Here is a 20288-nt window from a genome sequence, read left to right as displayed (position 1 = left end):
AGTAGTCAGTGAAAATAAATTGACAGGCTAAACTGAACCTGATAAAGATGTTTGAATTATACTGAGTTCAGTTTAACAACTTGCTGAAATTGTTCTTTAGTAGAATATAACACACTTAAGTAAGTATATAGGCCATATACTTAATTTTAGTTCAGAAAGGGACCTTACTACAGAATGGTTTATAAATAAAATTTGGTCAAATTTAAATTTGTAATCCAAAGAGAATTCTAAAAATGCATACAACAGTCTTTTTATGTGGAAACAAATATTTGTCTATTCATTTGTCTATTCATGAAGAATTTCGTGTTAATAGACAAACTAAAATTCACTCCCAACAAGTGTGGATTTCTTTATTTTGTGTTTTAGGAAAACTATTAAATATTAGACTAAGCAAAACTCTGTTATTGCTTCTCTTGTGATGATCTAAAATTCAATATTATTTTTGTTGTGTGAATCTGAATGACATGTATGTACAAGACAGCGTGTGAACAAAAAATTTGTACATTATAATTTAAGGAAAGATGATACTGCAAATAGATTGTAAAAAGTTCAGTAAAAATCCTAATTCTGGCTTTGAGATACTTGGGCTAGGGTAGACATTAATTACAGATGAGAAAATCTAAAGTTTAATTAAGGATTAAAACTGAAAAAAAAATAGAGTAAAGTAGACTTCACTCAAATAATGGTATATTTATAAAGAAGTAGAGAAGTAGATTAGACAAAAATACACAGAGAGAGTTGACAGAAATCATAGTTCATAGGTTTGCAGTGTTCTTTTCCCTACAAATATTGGCCACCTTAAAAATCATTTTAGTCAAGCTCTGAGATTGCACATGCTGGCATTCACGACCTTCTTAGAAAATTTGGAAAGAAACAGCTGAGAATAAAAAGAATTATTTCATAATCTTGTTTTGGCAAAGATTTAAATATTTTGTGCTTCATGTCGCATTCATTCCATGCATGAAGTATGTGGATTGTAAAGTACTTACAAAGAATCGGCATATTGAATTCTTCAGTTTTACTTGTAATCTAACTGTAATACCGAAAAATTATCTCTCCGTGGGAGAAGATTTTTAATAGTAGATATCAGAGCATAAATATTTTGCTGTTTATTTCATATTAAAAATAGAATAGATATGCTAATTGGTAAATATGAATGTAAATATAAATTGCTACTAACTTTAAATAAAGTTGCATTTTAAAATTATATCCTTATTTTAATTGTGAAGAGCATTTTTAAATATAACTGTTTAGTGCATTCAGTGTTTTAATCACAGTAACTACTTTTTAGATTACATTCTAAGTTAACATCTTAGACAATGAATTGGGAAACAGTTTTTCTCTATTTTATGTTTCCTAGTATGCTCAAATATATTATCAATAAAAAAAGTTAGTGCAGTTAGCACTTGCTGCTGACAATTTATTCTCTCAAGAGAAGTGTGTAATAAATTCTGTTATGGTGTGTGTTTGGCTGCCTTTCTTTGTAAGAGACACATTCAGCTGAAACTAAAAAGGTGCAGCATTTGTATTTCATGAACTTGCTTGGCAACTACGAGATGAACAGATTGCATTGAGTTAAAAATGGCCTGTGCTATGATTAGAGAGAAAAACTGAAGAAGATAAGTACAAAATTATTCTGAAAATGTTAACTTACAGTACTTTTCAGATAGCTACTATTCAATTGTAAGCCACATGTGCAAAGTGCTTTGGCTTATAGAGGGTGCTTACATTGTTATCATGAAAATTTCCTAATTTTCACATTATCTTGATAAAAATGAGGAAAGAGTCCCACAGTTTTATTGTACGTGCTCAAGCATCTCAAATATTTTCTCTGACCATACTGTCCCCATTATGTCCTAAAAAGAGAAGGACAGGCAGCAGCTACGACATCAAGGCAATAGCACAGAGGAGGAGGCAGAATTCAAAGCTGTAAGTAGGGACTGTGCATTCTGGCAGGAATCCCTTGGGTATACCATCCCTGGTGATGGGACCTCCTCAGAATACAATTTAGCCATTTGTTCCTCTCCCATTGCGTGGCTCTGTATCTCTGACAAAGGGTAGTGGTTCACATGTCAGGTCCATTAATTGTGTCTGGGCACAGAATCGTGAGCCCAAGAAAAACTCTTAACATGGGACTGAAAATGAGTGACCTCAAGTCCTGGAAACAAGTGTGTGAACTGTGTGTGAGCTGAGCAGGCTGCATTCTTTCTAGGAAGGCACCATGCTAGGTGAAAATTTGATTAGTAGATAAATAGTAGGTCTTTACCAGTGCTATGCAGATTATTTTGCTTATTCATTGTTTGGCAGTGTACATGATTTTGTTTTATTTATATGCAGGCCAACACAAGTGAAGTGGCAGCTGATGGTTGCCAGTTGCTACAGGAGAAGTGGTAAGTTCTGTAACTTTTTTGTAATTGTTTGCAGGTTTGTAACATTTTTTTGTAATTCATTGGGGTTGTTCAGCTTGGAGAATAATGAGAGGGTTTTATAGGAAAGATGGAGACAGACTGGGATCTGCAGATCTGCAGTTCCACATCATAGAGCAGCAGTTTTAAACTGAAAAAGGGTAGACTTACACTGGGCATAAGGGAGAAATTATTTATTGTGAGCATGGTGAGAAACTGGGATAATGGTGTCATAGAGGAAGGTCCAAAAAAAAAAAAAAGGCAAAAATCAGGAACCTCCTCCTCATTAATTCTGTTATTTACAGAGTAATTTGGACTGTTTTCAGATGCTCTTAATTTTTACTATCTATTAATAAAGGATGTTAAGTTTGGTTTTATCAAATTTGATCCTACAATATTAAATAATTTACTCTAAAAAGATGAATTGATGTTAAGGTGTTCCAATTTCTCATCAAATATTCTTTTTTATGTTTGAATATGTGAATAGGAGATGCTTGTTTTGCTTGCAGGCAACTACCAGAAAGCTCTGGAGAAATACAAAGTCATTCACAGAAAATTCCCAGAGAATGTTGAATGTAAGTTGTTTCATTCCGTGGTGCAGCTATCAAAGGAAACTTTGTTACATTGAATAGGTGTGTTGGTAATCACATGGTGTATTTTTCATATGAAAATACTTCCATTAACTGACATTTTTATTCATGCTAATGCTGTGTGTTTTTTGTGACAACGCTGATGGGTGATTTAAGAAATATGAGGGTAATGCTGAAGAAGAGCAATGAAAATAAACTTTAACTGAGTTGCATTTGATGAGTTCTTTCTCATACATATATCCTAGATTTTATAACTTTTTTATTTAATCTTTCTTATGAAAAATATATGTATTTGTACTTGTACTTCCTGCTAGTTGAAACTTCTTCTGTAAATTTCTAGATATGAGAAAATTTTATTGCTAAGTTTTATCGAAGCCAGAGTTTCCAAAAAAACTTAGAGGGTTAGATTTTGTTGCTGGATTTTTTTCTATAGTTGGTCACCTTGTCTCTAGAAAATCCATGGAGAATTTCAAACTAAACTACAGGAAACACAACATTGAAGAGTAAGGCATTTTGCAAAATCAGTCACACCTGTACTCTAAATAAAAAAGCCCTGTAGAAAATAAGGGTTGTCAGTGGTTGTGTAAACATTCTCTTCCATCCCACACTGTGCCTCACAAATTCCAAAATACAAGGTTGTCGCCAACAAGTCTGTGCTTTCAGATGCAATGTGGGAAGAACATTCATTGTATTTTATTTTAAAATTGTATAGTTTTGCTTTAACAAATATATTGTTTTTTAAAAAGGAATCACAGCTCTCTTGTACAAGTGAAATTCAGTACTGTAACTTCTCAAAGTTATAAGCAAAATACCATGTTTGTGTTGGTCACACATATTTCAGAGGGGCATTTAGTAGACCTTTTAGAATGCAAATATGTTTCTGAGTGTAGTTTCTACAAATTTCACAAATGGAAGCAGGAGATAGGCAAGACAATTTAACGGATTTAAGTTTTCTACTGCTGAAACAATGGTTCTTCCCTCATCTCTCCCTGATCAAGGGCTTCTTAAACCAGCAGAAACTAACTTAGCACAAAATGAAATAACATGTTTGTGAAAGCAGTCTGGAGAGAATGGATCATGTTCTGCTGGTTTCTGCTTCAGTTCTTTGAAAGGAACATTGACAAACACATAGGAATACCAACAGTGTTTTCAGAGTTTGGTAGAGTGTCTCAGGAGAATATTTTAAAGGAATTCTTTTAGTTCAGTCATAAAGTTACAGTTGATTTTCATGTCAGCTTTGTTGGCGTTTTTTAATTCTATAAATATTACTCTTTAAAAAATCAAGCACAGCCAGAGGAAAAAAACCCATTTTGATTCACTTGGCATTTGCAAAATCGTTTTGAACAAAATTTTCTTGATAGGAGATCATCAGTAATATCTTAGTATCATTTCTATGCTTTCCGGCTTCCAAAATATTTTGCAAATGTCGAGAGTTCTGAGCCAAATTAGTTAGTATGCCTTTTGCCTTCCACATACACCAATGGTCTTTGTGCTATGGATACAGGCACAGAGAAAATATTGAATTACTTGCAAAATATCACAACTTGTATAGTGATACTGGACTGGAGTTACCTTGTTTGCAGTTATTTGCAGTTTGCCATTCTACATGTCCAATTCTGTCAAGGTGCACCTGTAGCTTGACCTGCTTGTAAGTCTTCTTTTAACAATGCTTTGCTTTCCAATTAGGCCTGCGATTTTTAGTTCGTCTCTGCACAGACATGGGGCTGAAAGAAGTCCAGGAATATATAACAAAGCTCAAGAAAGCAGAAAAATTAAAAGAAATTAGAGAGCAGGTAAGTATGTTTCTCTGTGTATTATACAATATTGCTATAGATGTAGATGAAGCTAAAGTAGTGTTTATGGTAGTTTAAGATAAAATGTGTTGTTAACTTTCTAGTTTGCAGAGGCTTATGTTTTGGGGGTTTGGAAGGTTTAGTTTTAAATTACTGATCAGTCTTACATCTGTCTGAATAGTTTCTGAGCACCAAATTTTCTGTGATTTTTAAATACTAGTGAAAGATGGACTATGTGGACATGATGGGAATGCTGGAGCCACTTGCATAATTCAATGTCTGTGGAATGTCGTCTTTCCTACTTACTTGCCAGATTTAATTTAATACTTTAGTGTATTTATAAGCCAAGTAATAATGCAGCTATGGGGAGAGATGAGAACCCTAAGAATTTGTCTATGTAGAAGAACTCCATTTTAGTTATATATATTTGTACTACAAAACTGCAGCATTGACATATTATATAGGTAGAAGTAAACTATTCATGTGAGTGCCAATTTTTAAACTAAAAGAAAAAATCCATGGAAAAGTAACAGGCTGTGAAAGGTATGAGATCATAACTTGTGTTCTGTTCAAAAGAGTGAGCTCACGTTTGTGTGTGTGTGCACTCATGCATTGTTTTCTTGCTATTCTGGTGATAAAATAAGATTTAAAATTAAAAACAGCTGCTTGTTTGAAAAGCATTATCCATCCTGTTGAGCTGCAAAGTATTCGAGCTTGCTTTGCCTATCCAGAGAATTGCCCTCAAAGTCATATTCAGATGCATTAAGTCTTAACTAATTTACTCTGCTCTCAGTAACACTTATTGGTCCCTTTTCATGCCAGATGATGTGCACATGCCTCCTTAGCTACTTCTGCTTAAGTTCCAGGGATCCCGAGTATGCACATGGACACTAGGACACTTCAAAAATGAAACTCACAATGGGAAACATGACTGAAGGATCCCAGCTTCATGCTACAACCATATTTTTAGGGGCTAGCTGAGGTGTACTGACTGGGTGTTTCAGTAAATGTAAAATTCAAAGCACTTGAGAAAATGGACAAAAGAAAGCAGTCCAGAGCTGTAATGGGATTGATATTTCTCCATGTTTCCTCATAATTGTATCAGTAAGCAAAACAGATGACCAGGTATAATGTTCCTATTCTGCAGCACTTACAATTAAAAGATTCACTGAAGTGTGTTCAACAGGCTTTGCTTGGTTTCTGATCACTTCAGTGCCAGTGATAAACATCGTTCATTGCAGTAACTTTCAATACCTCAGTGCTTTACTTGAGAAAGCTCACCAACAAAACCAGTTAAAACTGGATTATTTTGTAGTTGATTAGAGACAGAGGGAGGTCTCTGGAGAAGGAAAGGCTATTTCCTTGCATGTACTTCTGGCCTTTTTTTTATGCTGAAGGCATTAATTATATGTGGGCAAATGTCAAGGACTTTAAAGAAAACACCCTTTTTCTTTAAGAAAGTAAATATTTGAATACAATTTAAAAACCCCTAAAAATTGTTAATTTCTCCTTCTGTTTATTTCATATGGGAAGCAAGAGCTTTCCCAAACACATTTCTGTACTTTCTGGTGAGAAAAAAGCTACTGATAGAGCATTTAAAAGTTTAAGTCCTCTAAGTAACTTAAGATTTTAGTAACAAAAAAATTAGTAAATTAAAAAATCAAATTATGGAGATTTTTTTCATTCTGACTTCATCATGTAAGGGAATTCATTAAGTGACACCTGAATGACAGAAGTATCAGTGGGATCCAACACAGACTTGTGATTGCACAAGTTACTGCACAGTTGGTTTAGGCTGTTCAGGCTTTAACAGTGATCATAGTTCAGCCATGATGTGGGACCTGTCACAACACTAACCTTGCAAAGCAGGATCACAGAATAGTTTAGGTTGAAAGGAATATTTAAGGACTATCTAGTTACAACCCCCTGCTGTGGGCAGGGACACCTTCCACTATCAGGTTGCTCAAAGCCCCATCAAACCTGACTTAGAAAATTTCAAGGGATGAGCATCCACAGCTTCTCTGGGCAACCTGTTCAGTGTCCCACTGTCCTCGTCATATTTTTTTCTCCTTCTCTACCCTTTCTTCATTTAAAGCCATTACTCCTTGTCCTGTCCACCACAGGCCTTAGTAAAAGGTCTGTCCCCATCTTTCCTCTAAGACCCCTTTAAGTATTGAAGGGCCACAACAGTATTTCCCCAGAGTCTTCTCCAGGCTGAACGACTTTAACCCCCTCAGCATGTCTTCCCTGGAGAAGTGCTTCAGCTCTCTTTTCGTCTTCATGGCCCTCCTCTCGGCCCACTCCAGCAGGTCTGTGTCCTTACACTGGATGCCTCAGAACTGGACACACAGCTCTGGGGCCTCAGGAGAACAGAGTAGAGTAGATCTGTCTAGAACAGATAAGGTGTCTATGATGGCACTTCTAAATAGTCAAAGCTTTAAGGTAGATCTGCTTAAATATTTCCTCTAGTGTGTTATCCAGAAAAGAAAAGAAAAATAATAATTCAGCCTTTTGAATAAGCCTGATTGTGTTGTAATTTAAACTAAAGTAGTTTTCATTTAAGCAGATAAAATGAAATGCAGTAAGTTTAAAAAACCCCAGACAAACACTCCTCTTGTCTTTGTGCCCTGTAAAAGCCACTGCCAATAATAAAAATAAAACAGTTTCTTGTCAGTTCTGTCAACTTCATTCCCGCAGACAAGCCAGTGTTTCCAGCTTGAGTAAGCTCTGAATGGGAGCAAATTCTGCCCCTATGGTTTCAAGTGTACTCTCTTCAGAACCTCTGAAGTCTGATGAGTTTCTTTCTGCTTCTTCTTGCAGTTCCTTGTCTTGGCGGGACACGTTCCCATCTCCTTCTGGCTTTCTACTTTGCTACACTCTGGAAGCTTTCTAAGTTCCTCCCAAAGGAAAGGAGCAACTTCTGCTCCCAAGGAACCCACTGACACAGTTTTCTTAAAAATAAACACTGTTGTAGTTGCTAAAGGAGCAAAGACTCTAAGAAGAGATGTTTCAGGACACGCTGCAATTCAGTATGCAGCTGTCCTGCATTACTAGTGGAGTATCTTTCTGTGACAATCTTTACATCAGTGCTGTCTTGCAAACAATAGCCCTGCAGTTCTTTCTTTTGCTATTGATGTTACATTTGGGTTCCCATCCTCTGGTCTGGAGTTTGGGAAGGGCTTCTTTGTTTGTTTCTTGGTTGGGGGTGAGTGTGTGTGTGTGATTTTTAGTCTTCTGTCTGCCATCTGGCTTTGGAAATTACTAGGGGATTTTTCCTAAGTTCCTTCTGTCATGCATGACCATACAGTCATAAACTATACTTTCTAGTTCTAAAATTACCAAATTTTAATATTTCACCACCTAAGTTTCCAATAGGCATACTGGTTTCAGTTAGCAGTACCAGATACAGTTCAGTTCTTGCTCCCAATTTTAGCCTAGCCCTTTATTTCTCAACTTCACCCAGTAAAGACAAAATAGGTAGAATGCTAGTGTAGTATACCCGTGTTTCATGGTCAGCACACAGACTTTTTCTATTTTGGCATTGTTTGTCCAGAATAAGTATATTCACATGGAGTTTATACCAAAATAAATATTCTGGAGTATTTATTTCCCTCAGTTCTCAAATATGGACAAGTTGTTAAATACTTCCAGCCAAGAATCTGGGAACATCTGTGGAGTTCATTCCCTGTAGAAATTTTGTCCCTGCTTCTCACAGCATTTAATTTTTACTGCAACCTTCATATGTTGGAACGTTTGGGTTGGGGAGGGGCATTGGGAGGGGGGCTGGGGTTCTTGTTTTTGTTTGTTTGATAGGTTTTTTAATGGAATTTGTCTTCCTTTTTCATGTTTCACTCTAAAAAAGCCAGGTAATAGTGTAAAAGTTCACAGAGGCTCCTTGGCACTGCTGTGTACACACATTACTATTTATTTCCGTTAAGTGAGCTTAATGACTGAGAACGGGGCTGATGGGGTGTGGTGAGAAGCAGTGATGAGAGGTGCAAATGCTGGAGGGGCCTTACTGCCTTTGCCTTCAGGCATCCACATCTGGGCTAACCATCCTAAATGTCTTTTGCAGTCGTGGGAGAAATAGGCATTTTTAGGGTGGAAACCTATTTTGAATGTCTGCTTTTAGTGTGGGATTACTTACAAACTACTCGCTTGGAATTTTACAGGAGTTAATCATATGTTTAAGCTGTAGTTCTTATGTTATATTTTGGGAGGAAAGTCCTAGGATGTAAATGCCAAGAGGGCACTATTACATAGGGACTGCTTCCCTTGGGCAGACAGAAGCTGAGCTTCTGCTGTCAGACTTGCTGTCAGTCATTCAACAGTTGGAGAGTCTGGACAGGCTTCCTGAAGGATTGATATATGCTACTTCACTGGGCTGTGAAAAGGATATTTAATCCAAAAGTCAGAGAACATATTTTAGACTTGAGGATTTCCCAAAACAAATAAAAAAGTGTGAGAAATTCTGGTCCCAGACTGAATTGCTCCAAGACCAGTCCTGGTTTCACACTAGGCTCAATGCTTTCCTGTCTGACTCCTGTGGGTTTTGATTTAAGAGTTCTTCCTTTTTCTGTTGGCATGAATCTTGAAAGTTCTTTCACTTCTTTGGTATCATTCCAACTTTGCCAGACTTCATGTTATTTTTCTGGTGAAAAATGAGTGAAAAATTTATAGTAATTGACCTGAAGACATGATGTGTGTTTTAATCAGATCCTGAATTCATGTTTTGAAATAAGATGCAGAGATACTTTATTAATAGCTGAGTGCTTTAAACATCAAGTTTTTATACCTACCTATCAAAAGTCCCTCACTGAGGTGTCCCTTCTTATAATTGACAAGATGTATGCATAAGAAATTTGGTGTTTTGCCAGAAGATCTAAGTCTGCCATGTCATACAAAGGTATTGCTTTGATAAACTGTTAAAGTCTTCAAATAACGCTCAAAAAAACACAGCTGGGAGATGTTTATGGTACCTTTCCCTATGCAGGAGAGCTGACTGTTTAAACACAGCTTTTAAAGTATTTACCTTCACTTTTATCTTGCATTTAACACTCAACAAAAAATTAAATTTTGCTGTGAAATACAGTTCTGTGCCAAAAATTCAAAATCCAAGATCCATAGGGTGAATAGTTCTTTTTATAGATTCCCCCACTTCTCCCTTTTGAGTCTTTACAATAATAAAATGCTTGTGGGATTTACAAGACGTTAATAGGAGAGGCTACTTTGAACTCATGCAAAGAGGGCTGTGTTGCCTGTTTTTTCAGCTGTACTTCACAAAGGAACATCTGAACTATTTTTATGCACATTCCTTGGATAAATTTTATCTGAAGAAAAATAATTTATTGAGATATTCTATTTGAATTTCACAGAACTCTTGTTTTATATAAACATTGGATTTAACCCTGATTTTAAGGACAATTTTGGGTGTTGAAAAACAAGCTTTAGTAGTTACAGTATAGTAAGTCTAGTTTAACATTCTTCTACTGTTTTATTAATAAGCTGATTTGAATTTTCAATCATTATCTCTAATATATATTACTAAATGAGTTTTTTTCAAACCTTTTCCCCTGTTGTACAGCGCATTAAATCTGGCAGAGATGGCAGCGCACGTGGCCGCAAAGAAGGAAGTGCTGGTAAGTAGTAGAGGCCTCTGCCTAAATATCAGTTTTGACAGAATTCTGAAGAAAACAGATTTTCTGAAAGTGTTTGTAAAGCCTCCTTTCATCCTGAAATGCACACAAATGTGCACTGAGTAATATGTAAGTACTTCACAAATTTTGTGTCATACTTTTTGATTTTCTCATTGCTGTATGAAATCACAACTGGTACAATAGCATGGATTTGGATGGTCTAACATTTGTGTTTTATATACAGGTCTTAGTGTATTCCTAAAGCTAAATTTCTGATTGTTTTCAGTACTGTAGACTTGAATGCTTTTATCCCATTAACTTAGTATTTGAACATTTTTGACTTTGGAATATTTACTATAAGGAATCATTTATCATAGCAGAACAAAACACATAAGCCACAGAAAATAGGAATTCACTGTTTCTTTATTTGACTTGAAGGAAAGGGGATTTTGTGCCCACCATGTAATCTGTTGTGTTAGCTGCTTATTACAAGTTCAGCAGATTGTTCTGTGCAGCCAATTCTGTAATATGGATAACGCCCTTTACTATCTTTGAGCTCTTCCTTCCCCTTTTCACTGTCTAGCAGAACTGAAGTTCTGGAGTCTTTTCTAGAAGAAAGCTTCCTCTCTGGCTACTCAGTCTCCTTGCTTTTCTTGCTCCTATAGATTTGTGGTACTGATTTCCATAAATATAAAACTCTTGCAATGCAAGTCAGGAAACTGCCCTGTTTTGTCTTTTCTGTACTAGGTAGCCTACATATTGCAGAGCCAATGATTTTTCACTCCCATTATTAAATCCATTAAATTTGTAATGTAAACCTGACAGTCTCCCACTGCTGCTCTGAGGAAACTAGCAGACTTCAGGCTACTTCAGCATCTGGAAAAAAAAAAATCTATATTTTGACCGAAAGAGCAAATGGTTTCTTTGTGTTCTGCTTTTGGTTTTTCTTGGGACCCATATCAATGAGTCTCATTAAAAGATATCCCCTATAAATGCTTGCCTCTCTTCCTTTCCTTTTATAGATAATTTATGATTTTTTTTCTCCATCTACAATAGCAGGTATTTTACTACACTAAGCAAATTTTGTAGGGTCACAAAAAGTCATGGCAATTACTAATGCAATCTGAAGATGACCTTAGAATGCTGTTCCATTAATGAAGACTGCTTCCCTGGAATTTTTGAAGGTTAGGAGTGAGTATTAGGTGCTTGAGAGAGAACTCATTCCTTTTTCAGCTCAGAAGTTTCACTAGAGAAGCTTTTAAATAATTTCTTGATGTGTGGAAGAAACAACCATCCACCTAGTATTGAATTTTACCTGTTCTGGGCCTCAGGCCAAAGTAATTCTTTATTTAAGTAACAGAGCAGGATGGAAGAGGATGGAGAGTTTCTGGGCTCTCCTTTGTTACATAAACCCTGTGATCAGGCAGCCAGGTGGAGGTGCCAACAAAACAGCAGTGTGAGACAGGATTGGTCCCTGTTCTCTGTCACAAAGTGGAATCCACTTCAGCATACAGCAAGTAGAAATGAAGAGCAGCATTGGTAGCAAGCAAGGGTATTTATGTCTGGGCAAACTTTGGATCAGGTATGTAGAGAAATGGCACAAAGGGTCTCTTTTCTTCCAGCTCTATTTTGTAACTATCCTCACCCTCCTTAGTGAAAAAGGGCTATGCTTCAGGAGGGAGAGAGTCAGTAATTTAGCAAAAGAAGATATATATGTCTCATGCTGAAAGGATGCTAAGACAACATAAATCCCCCAAACTACCAGTTTGACAGTATTTCTTTTAAAGACCGAAGTATCTATGAAAAGTTGTCTTCTTTCTTCTTTTTTTAATTTTAGAAAAATAAGAGGATGAGAGGTTAAGAAGGATCAGCATTGACCTAGAATTTGCCCTATCAGTAATTCTTAGATTGTTGAGTTCAAGATACTATGTCAAATATATAAAAGAGTTGAGAAAAACAGAGTTTGGGAAGAAGTTTGTATAAGAGCATGTTTGAGAAATCTCCATTACACAAATTCAGTGCCAAAGATCCAGCCTTTCTGGAAATGACTTGGCAAACAAGCACAGGTACAAAGAAGCTCCTGTACTGAGCCTAGAGTTAACTTCCTGCTGGGATTCTTAATTAAAACTTGTGGTGAGCTGTACTACTCATATGTATTTTTAGAATGAGTCAAAGGTGCTGGGCACATTTTAACTGGTAACGTTGGCTCTGGGGAGCCTTATCAGTGAAGAAACTGGACACTCACATCATCACGTGTTAAGGACTGTGTTGTATTTTGTCCACGTTGTACTGAGGATATCAAAGAGAAACCTGAACACCCAAGCATTTTATTTTGTCCAATGCTTGGCTTCATTCACCTGGTTATGGGCTGTAATTTGCAGTTTTGTAAATTTCTGTGCATGGCCTGTGTGAAGACACATATGAAATATAAACATGGATTATTTTATTTCATAATATTAGTATGCTTTTCATAAATGAATTACTTCAAAAGGAGAGAAAAAAAAGAGAAACGTTTGTATACATTTTAAAGTTAGTCTTTTCCAGTGGTGTTGCCAAGACCAAAAGGGATCATTTTCCTACACTGTATGAGGGATTTGCCATCATTACTGAACCCAGCAAAGCACGAAATCCTCCTTAGTTTAGTACTTACTAGCTAAATTAAACTACTTACTAGCTTACTGAAGTCTTATGCATTACAAATATTTTAGGTATGATGCCTGTTTTCTTTCTTTCCTCTTACCAGCTCACTGTCCCATAGTTGTTAGCATTCCTAAGAGATTCTCCCCCCAAGTATTTTGTCCCTATATGGTTATTTATATTAAGAGTATTAATATTTCAGGTTTCCTTGTTTTAGGAAATATGATCTAAAATTGCTTTTAAAGAGGAAGCTAAGAAGAAAGAGAACTAAGCCAGCAAGGTTTGTACTTCATAGTGCATCCAATACTTTGCCAATATAAATTAAAACAGAAGGTGTATGAGATGCACCAAGGCACAGTTTCAGCAATATGATTGGTGTGTGCATGAATGGTGGACAGAATGGAAACAGAGACCAAGAAAACTGACATCTCTATCAATGTCAGTTCAAGTCTGCTCTTGCCTTTTGAGAAAGATAAGCATTAAATCTAAAATCCCTTCCAAAAATTGAACACATTTGTCACTCACTATGAAAAGTGAAATTTTCTTCTCCTCACAATTATCAGATTGATGGTTTTCAATCTTACTTGGGTTATGTTGGAAGCATGTGACATTAATACAGTCCTGTTAAAATTATTGTTTTTGATTTAAAAAAGGAGAAAAAAAACCCAAAACCACAACCACGAAACCTTGAAGGGAGCTAACAGTACAGCAGAGTTTAGGTAGTTCTCAAAGATTTTCTTTCCAGTAATCTTTTCTTGTTTTCATACTGACTTTTTTGTGTCTTGCAGATATATGATTGTAACATCCAGAACTTAGCAGTTGGTGCACTGTGGTCTTTACTGCCATAAGGAATTTTTCCTGTTTAATAGCATAATGCCTTTCTATGTATAGATAATGCAAAGTATGACATTCAGGAATCCAATCCCGTGGCAGTGTTTACTTGGTCCTGCCTTTGCCCAGCTCTCTGAATGGGGAGGTTTGTGCTGGATGAGAGGAGCCGGGCAGTCTCGGACAGGAGCCCAGAGAAGCAGTGTTGAATTCAGAAGATGAAAAGCTGAGTAGTTTGCATTCTCCCTGTTACCTAGGCCTGTCAGGATGAATTTGGAAAATAAGCCACATGGGAATAATTTAGGTGTCTCTTCCCTTTTACAATTCATTGGTGACTGTGTCAGTTTGTCCATCCCCAAAGATTTCCCGTATTCAAACACCCTTTACCATCCCAGAGGGATCTCCTTATATATTATGGAAATATGTTTTAGATGTTAGAGCTGTAGGCATCCCAGGTAATCCTGACTGTGATAAAGTTAAGAGATTTTCTTGTTATGCTGCAGCCAGGGCATGGCAATCATTTATATTTGCTAGGCCTTGTGTGCCTGTTGATGCCTCATTAATTACAAGTCATCATGGGATGGTTCCATTGGCTGTGTGTGCAAAATAGGAAGAAGTTTTCTTAATTAATGGAGAAGGGAAAATCTCTCGAAATTAAGACAACATCTTAATCTGTTTTCTGCTCTGAACTCACTTAAAGAGTTAGCTGAACTAACACACCACAAACAATTTTCATTCAACAGAATTTCAAAATGAACAGCACCTAAGTTAGAAATTGCATCTACTTCTCATGCTGTTTCACAGTTTTAATATATTATTCTGCCTTCTGCACTGAACTTATTCTTCTCTTTGGTCAAACCAATGCCCATTCTTCTTCCAAAGATGGTGTCTTCATCCCAAATATGAAAGATACATATGAAAGAGCTGCACTTAAAACACATTCTGGATTTAGTGGAGCGTTAGCCCACTGTGCTCTTTGTTACATAAATATTTTACAGAGAAGGTAGATTACCACACAATCTTACCCTTTAATGTCTTTTCTTGATAAGTAAAATTCTAATTTACATCCTCTGTGATGCTGGAGGAATTTCCAATGCAATGCAGTAGTCTCATCACTGTAATTGCAACTAGTTAGATTCCTCTAAAAAATAAATACAAATACAATGGATTTTTTTTGGCTTGAAGTACACACAGGTATCATGTGACACAGGAAGTACAGAAACACATGAAAAATTGAGAATCTTTTTTGCTAGGTATCACTACTTAAAATAGGACTATAACAAAATAGGATTACTTTTGCAGTGTGTTGCATTATTCATTGTTCTGCCATATAAAATTGGCCATTTTTTAAAATTAGGTTTTATATTTTGATTCTTTTTTATTTGCATCCAAATTCTATGTGAAGGAATTCACTCAAATCAGTTTTTGTAAGGCATTGAGAATGAAACAATTCTAATAGAATAATTTAAACATCCTAAATATAATAATATGGCCATGACTTTTAAACAGTTCAGAGGAAGGAATGCACTGTAAAAGATATCAGCATGCAGAGTGTATTATTTATGCCTTTGTATGCATAGTCCTCGGTTAAGGCTGTTGAACACAGGCTGTGAAGGGAAGGTAGTGTCAGCATGGTAATACAGATCTCAAGTATAATGATTTTACAGAGTAAATGTATTTGTAAATCAGATTTTAAAAATATATGGGGCAGCTCTGCTTAATTGGTTCCTGTTGCTTTTTCAGCTGAAATCTGGAGCCATGTTCCTACAGTCGGTTCATGTGTAGGTGTCCACATTGTCACCCCAAAGTGAGTACAGTGGGGATGGCTTCCACATGAACTACAGTAATAACTTACTAAATAAAAGCCCAATAAGTTAATAAATAAGGACTGGGTATTCATTGCAGTGAAGGTTTCCTTAGATAGAATGCGATTTAGTTCAGCAGTGATCTTCCATTATTTAAAAGCTGCTCTGAATTAGGAGCAGGTGTTTGTACAGTTAATACAGTAATACAGAGAGAATTAATATGCAGTTTCAGAAACATCTACCTGTAGTCCTCTGATTGTAGGTGCAATGTTAACACTCAAAACTGTGCTTTTAGTAGAGAAAAACTACAAATAAAGCTTTTCATCCAGAGTCACACTGTTAGCTCTGTTTTCTTCTGTGTATTACTTTAGTGAAAGTTACTTTCATTCCCATAATTCAAAATGTATATAAATGTATATAAAATCTTTTTCCTAGATGAGGTGAGAGCAGCAGGGAATGCTAAGTAGAAACTGTAAAACTTGCCTCCCAAAAGTATGCATGTCTGCGATAAAATGCTTCAAAAACAACTCCTTCCCTGAAGTTCTCGTCACTGTAGGATACCAAAATCCTGAAGTCTATATTGCAAGCATACATTCCTTAACATTGCCAAATTATGTGTGAATGTATACTGAATAAAAACATGTAGATGATTCTGCAAACAGAACTACAAGAAGTAATTTCAAGATGAGATTTAGACTTCTGGCAGATCATGTTACATGGTCAACAGAATCTTTAATAGCTGCCATGTTGGCAGCCAAATCCTCTTGTATCCCATGGCAAGAGTGTCAAGAAAAGCTTACCCCAAATGGCCTAACAGCTAGGACATTGCTTCTGAAAGCAGGAGCTGTGGGTTTGAACTCCCTCAGGTGAAAGAAAGCATTGAAGACAGACCTCTCGCTTCCTGAGCTGCCATCTGACATCTCCAAGTAATGCAGATGGTGTCAAGCACCTCTTGCTTTCCTCTGGGTGCACTTTAAAATGAAAGGTGCTCCTCTTCCTCGTATTTAGGTGTGTTCAGAGCATACTGCAGTCCACAGAGATTTGGTGGTTTTGCATATTAGCCTAATTTAAACTTAAATGTGAAGGACTAACCAGAAGGGTTGTTAACCTTCCCCTCACTCTTGCTAGATATAATGCTCATACAGAAGTAAGGTGAGCAGTGTTACTTTGCTGATCTGCTTGAGAAAAGGTTTTCATTAGGTTACTTTTAAATGTACCTAGTAAAACTTATGGATCCTAGACCATCTAAAGAAGCATCTGTTTTCAGTTGTATTTTTTAGGGCGGTAAGATGTGCAGGTAACTAGTGGGTATTATGTTGATCCCACCCAGTTTGGTTTGTCTAGCATCTTTTTCTTCCTTCTTTCACTTAATATAAAGTCTTTCACCTTCCTCTGGTAGTATCATGACACTCATGTGTTTTCCTCCTTCACAGCTGAAAACATTTGTTATGCCATTTTCCTCTTCTTTTGTTTTCATTACATTTCATTCCTTTCTGGGACCAACCAATTAAATCTGTGGAGTTTCTTTGACTAGTTCAGTCTTCCCGTGGAGTCTGCTGTATTGTTCCTGACTTTGCATCTCTTCACTGCTCCTTGCAGCTTTATTTATCCCCTTAAAAATTACTTGTTTTCCATTATGCAAGACTGTGCCTACCTCTGTCCAACTCTTTTTCTCATTGATTATTTATATTTTCCTCAAAACATTTTCATCCACAGCATCTTTGAAGCCCAGCTCTCACCTCCTTCTTGCACAGGCTTGTGCAGAGCCCACTGAAATCAAGGGGAGGCCCTTTTGTAATTTCACAGCCCTTCGGCTGAGCTCCTCTCCAGGCAAACCCACTGTTTTCTCCCCAGTTCTTCAAATCCTTTAAGTAATCACTTCTTTCATGAAACCTGTCAGTGAGAACTGGTCCAAGGGAAGTGGATGTAAAGTAAAATACATGTTCCTTGCTTTGAAATTTCAACTGTAATCTGTGTCTTGTGAACTGATTAACTGACATGTGACTATGTATTAGATCTTTCTTGGAGCAGAGACATTGTCTTCCAGTTTAGGGCTGAGCAAACAAAAGTCTGTGGTAGTATTTATGGAAAGATAAAGGCTTGTCATCTTTGTAGAAGTTGGGGGGTTGATTTTTTTTTTTCCCTTTTAATTATAACAATATCTATTAAAATAACATTCGTAGTAAATAAGAAAATGGCAATGTGTTGCCAAGTCCAGACTCTGTAATTAATGTTTGCTGAATGAAACCCATTTTTCCTCCTTACAGAGGGAAGACTTTTAATACCCACATTGTTTGGTGTTGTAAATGAACATGTCTCTATTTGGCTGCACATCCTGCCTTGTAAATGTACTAAGTCAAACTCAAATTGTTTTCTCTTAGGGGAAAAATATTGCATGAAAATTTGTTGTAGCAGATGAGATTGAAAGCTTGCCATGAATGTGAAAAAGAGATTCAGAGGTGAACAGAATATTTAAAGTGTCTGGAATACTGCTGTGGCAGGAGAATGTTAATCTGATGTTGTCTGGGCAGGAGGCAGCCCTTGGAGCCGACACATTCCTTGGGGCCCTGCTGCAAACGGAGCTGCCAGCAGAGTGTTTACAGCGAGGTGCAGGGCCAGCAGGGTCTGTACACACGAGCTGTGCCTGCCTGCCACGCAGACAGCACATGGCAAATATACTCTTCTAATTAAAAGCAAACTTAGTGTTGCATTTAACCTTGACAGTATTGAGCAGGTGGATCACATTGATGCATTAGTAAGCACACAAACATAGGAAATGTCCTGTGTACATTGTGACAGTTGTTTATACTTATCATGCTTATTTAACTCCAAAATGTGACTGTAATTTATAAGCAACTGAAATGTCAGCATTCAAAGCAGAAATATTTTAATATGTTTACTCCAAAGTCATAATGCTGTATATATTTTTTAAAAACCATTAACACACACATGTGTGGACACAGTGTCCACTGTGTTTTAAAAACCACTATTACAAATGAATACTGTGTCTGTCATGAAAAGATGGTTTCATTCAAGTCTAGTCTGACAGACAGTAGTAGCTGAATTGATGTTATTATTGTATCGTGGTTTCACAGAACATAACAGCATGTTACTTGTATTTTTTTTTCTGTTCCCCAGATAATGGTGGTACCAAAGGGGAAAGACTGAGTGCCAAACTAAAAGCTCTGCCTGGAACAAGTGAACCCTATGAAAGTAGCAGCAATAAAGAAATAGGCAAGTGAACATCTTATACCTTTTTTACTTTCATGGTCCTCAGGGAGAGGAGAAGTAAGGAGAGAGGAAAAAAAAATAAGTTGTTGGAAGAGTATGAAAAATTAGATAATTGGGGCAACATTTCCCCATGAAAATGAGGCTTTCACTTCATTGTTCAGAGCTCACTATAAAATAATTGTGAGAAGAAATGTGGCCGATGTTAATATTACTTTCAGTATCTGTCTGCTGCATCCTTTAAGTCAGTTCTTGCCATTCCACAGTCATAGGGTCTCCAATAGGACCAAATTTTCAAATGGGTTTGAAAACACAAATCCATGTGGAATGTGGTACTGCCTAAAAAGCCATTCCTCAAACAAGTCATCATTCTTGCTGTTCCTTGCAAGTTTCCAAAGTCTTTTGCTCACTGCAGTATAAGAGAAATTTATTTTTAAAAATCCAAAAGGCTTCCATCAGTAGAACTCAGAAACTTTGCTCTGGGGCTCTGCTTCAGTTCCTGAATGCAGTGTTTTGTTCTCCTTCAGCGTTCATAGGCTCTTTCTGGTCTTCATTTCAAAGACACAGATGTGTAGTGCTAAATCCTAATCTTATGTTTGATTTTGTATGTTTAAAACCAGCTAAAGTAAAAGCTAAAATAGTTTGTAACTGTTTCACATGTATTTATTTAAACCCTAGATGCCTCCTACGCAGATCCACTTGGCCCACAACCAGAAAGACCAAAAACAGCAGCAAGAAAAAGAACAGAGGAAGATGATTTTGCTGATGAAGAACTAGGAGAGGATCTGCTTCCAGAATAGCATATGGGCCACTCATAATTTTTTTAATCCTTGTAAAAGTTTTAGCTGAAAACCTTTTTATTCATAATGATTTTGTAGTGAATTTTTATAAACTATTTGTGAAATACTTTGAGCATGTGGTACCTTATGTTAAAAATACGGATTTGTAATTGCAGTGTCTTCTGTGGTTGATTAAAAAAAATAATGGTGAGGTTATTTTACTCATCATAAGATCTACACAAGTACTCACATTGCAAGCTGTATCAAATGTGAAAAGCTTTTGCTTTCAGAGATAAATACAATGATAATATAAAACAGAGAAGCCTCTAAAATTCCATCTTTCAATACACAATACCTCAAAGCAATGCTTGTAAGGTTAAAAATCCCGTATCCTTCATCCCAAGCCAGAGTTTATTTAAGTCCTGTGAACTGACCTGAAAATGCTGGATATGACCTTGGTTTTCCTTAAGATCCCAATTCAGCAAATCACTTTGCACTGATACCAAAGAAAGCATTTTAATTTTAGTCTATGCTTAGATGAGCTAGGACCATTTTGCAGTCTCTTGGCAAAATGTCATTATTTTTGT

The 20288-nt window shown here is 36.5% G+C and overlaps 1 protein-coding gene across 2 annotated transcripts in view; it reads left to right on the top strand.

Moving 5' to 3' along the window:
• The window catches only part of IFT88 (intraflagellar transport 88), a gene marked incomplete at its 5' end in the record, with an annotated part of 41336 nt that extends 21355 nt beyond the window's left edge, over nucleotides 1-19981 (top strand). For both annotated transcript variants that reach the window (XM_083855724.1, XM_083855725.1), the window contains 6 exons: nucleotides 2338-2390; nucleotides 2915-2980; nucleotides 4682-4788; nucleotides 10373-10427; nucleotides 18833-18928; nucleotides 19601-19981. In XM_083855724.1, the coding sequence (XP_083711850.1) occupies nucleotides 2338-2390; nucleotides 2915-2980; nucleotides 4682-4788; nucleotides 10373-10427; nucleotides 18833-18928; nucleotides 19601-19722 (499 nt within the window). In that variant the 3' untranslated portion in view covers nucleotides 19723-19981. The remainder of the gene's footprint in view (nucleotides 1-2337; nucleotides 2391-2914; nucleotides 2981-4681; nucleotides 4789-10372; nucleotides 10428-18832; nucleotides 18929-19600) is intronic.
• Between the last annotated feature and the right edge of the window lie 307 nt (nucleotides 19982-20288).

Source organism: Zosterops lateralis (assembly GCF_965231275.1).
Source record: "Zosterops lateralis genome assembly, chromosome: 2".
Lineage (NCBI taxonomy): Eukaryota > Metazoa > Chordata > Aves > Passeriformes > Zosteropidae > Zosterops > Zosterops lateralis.
The sequence above is the reverse complement of the archived record's forward strand: the minus strand, read 5'-3'. Positions and strand labels throughout refer to the sequence as shown.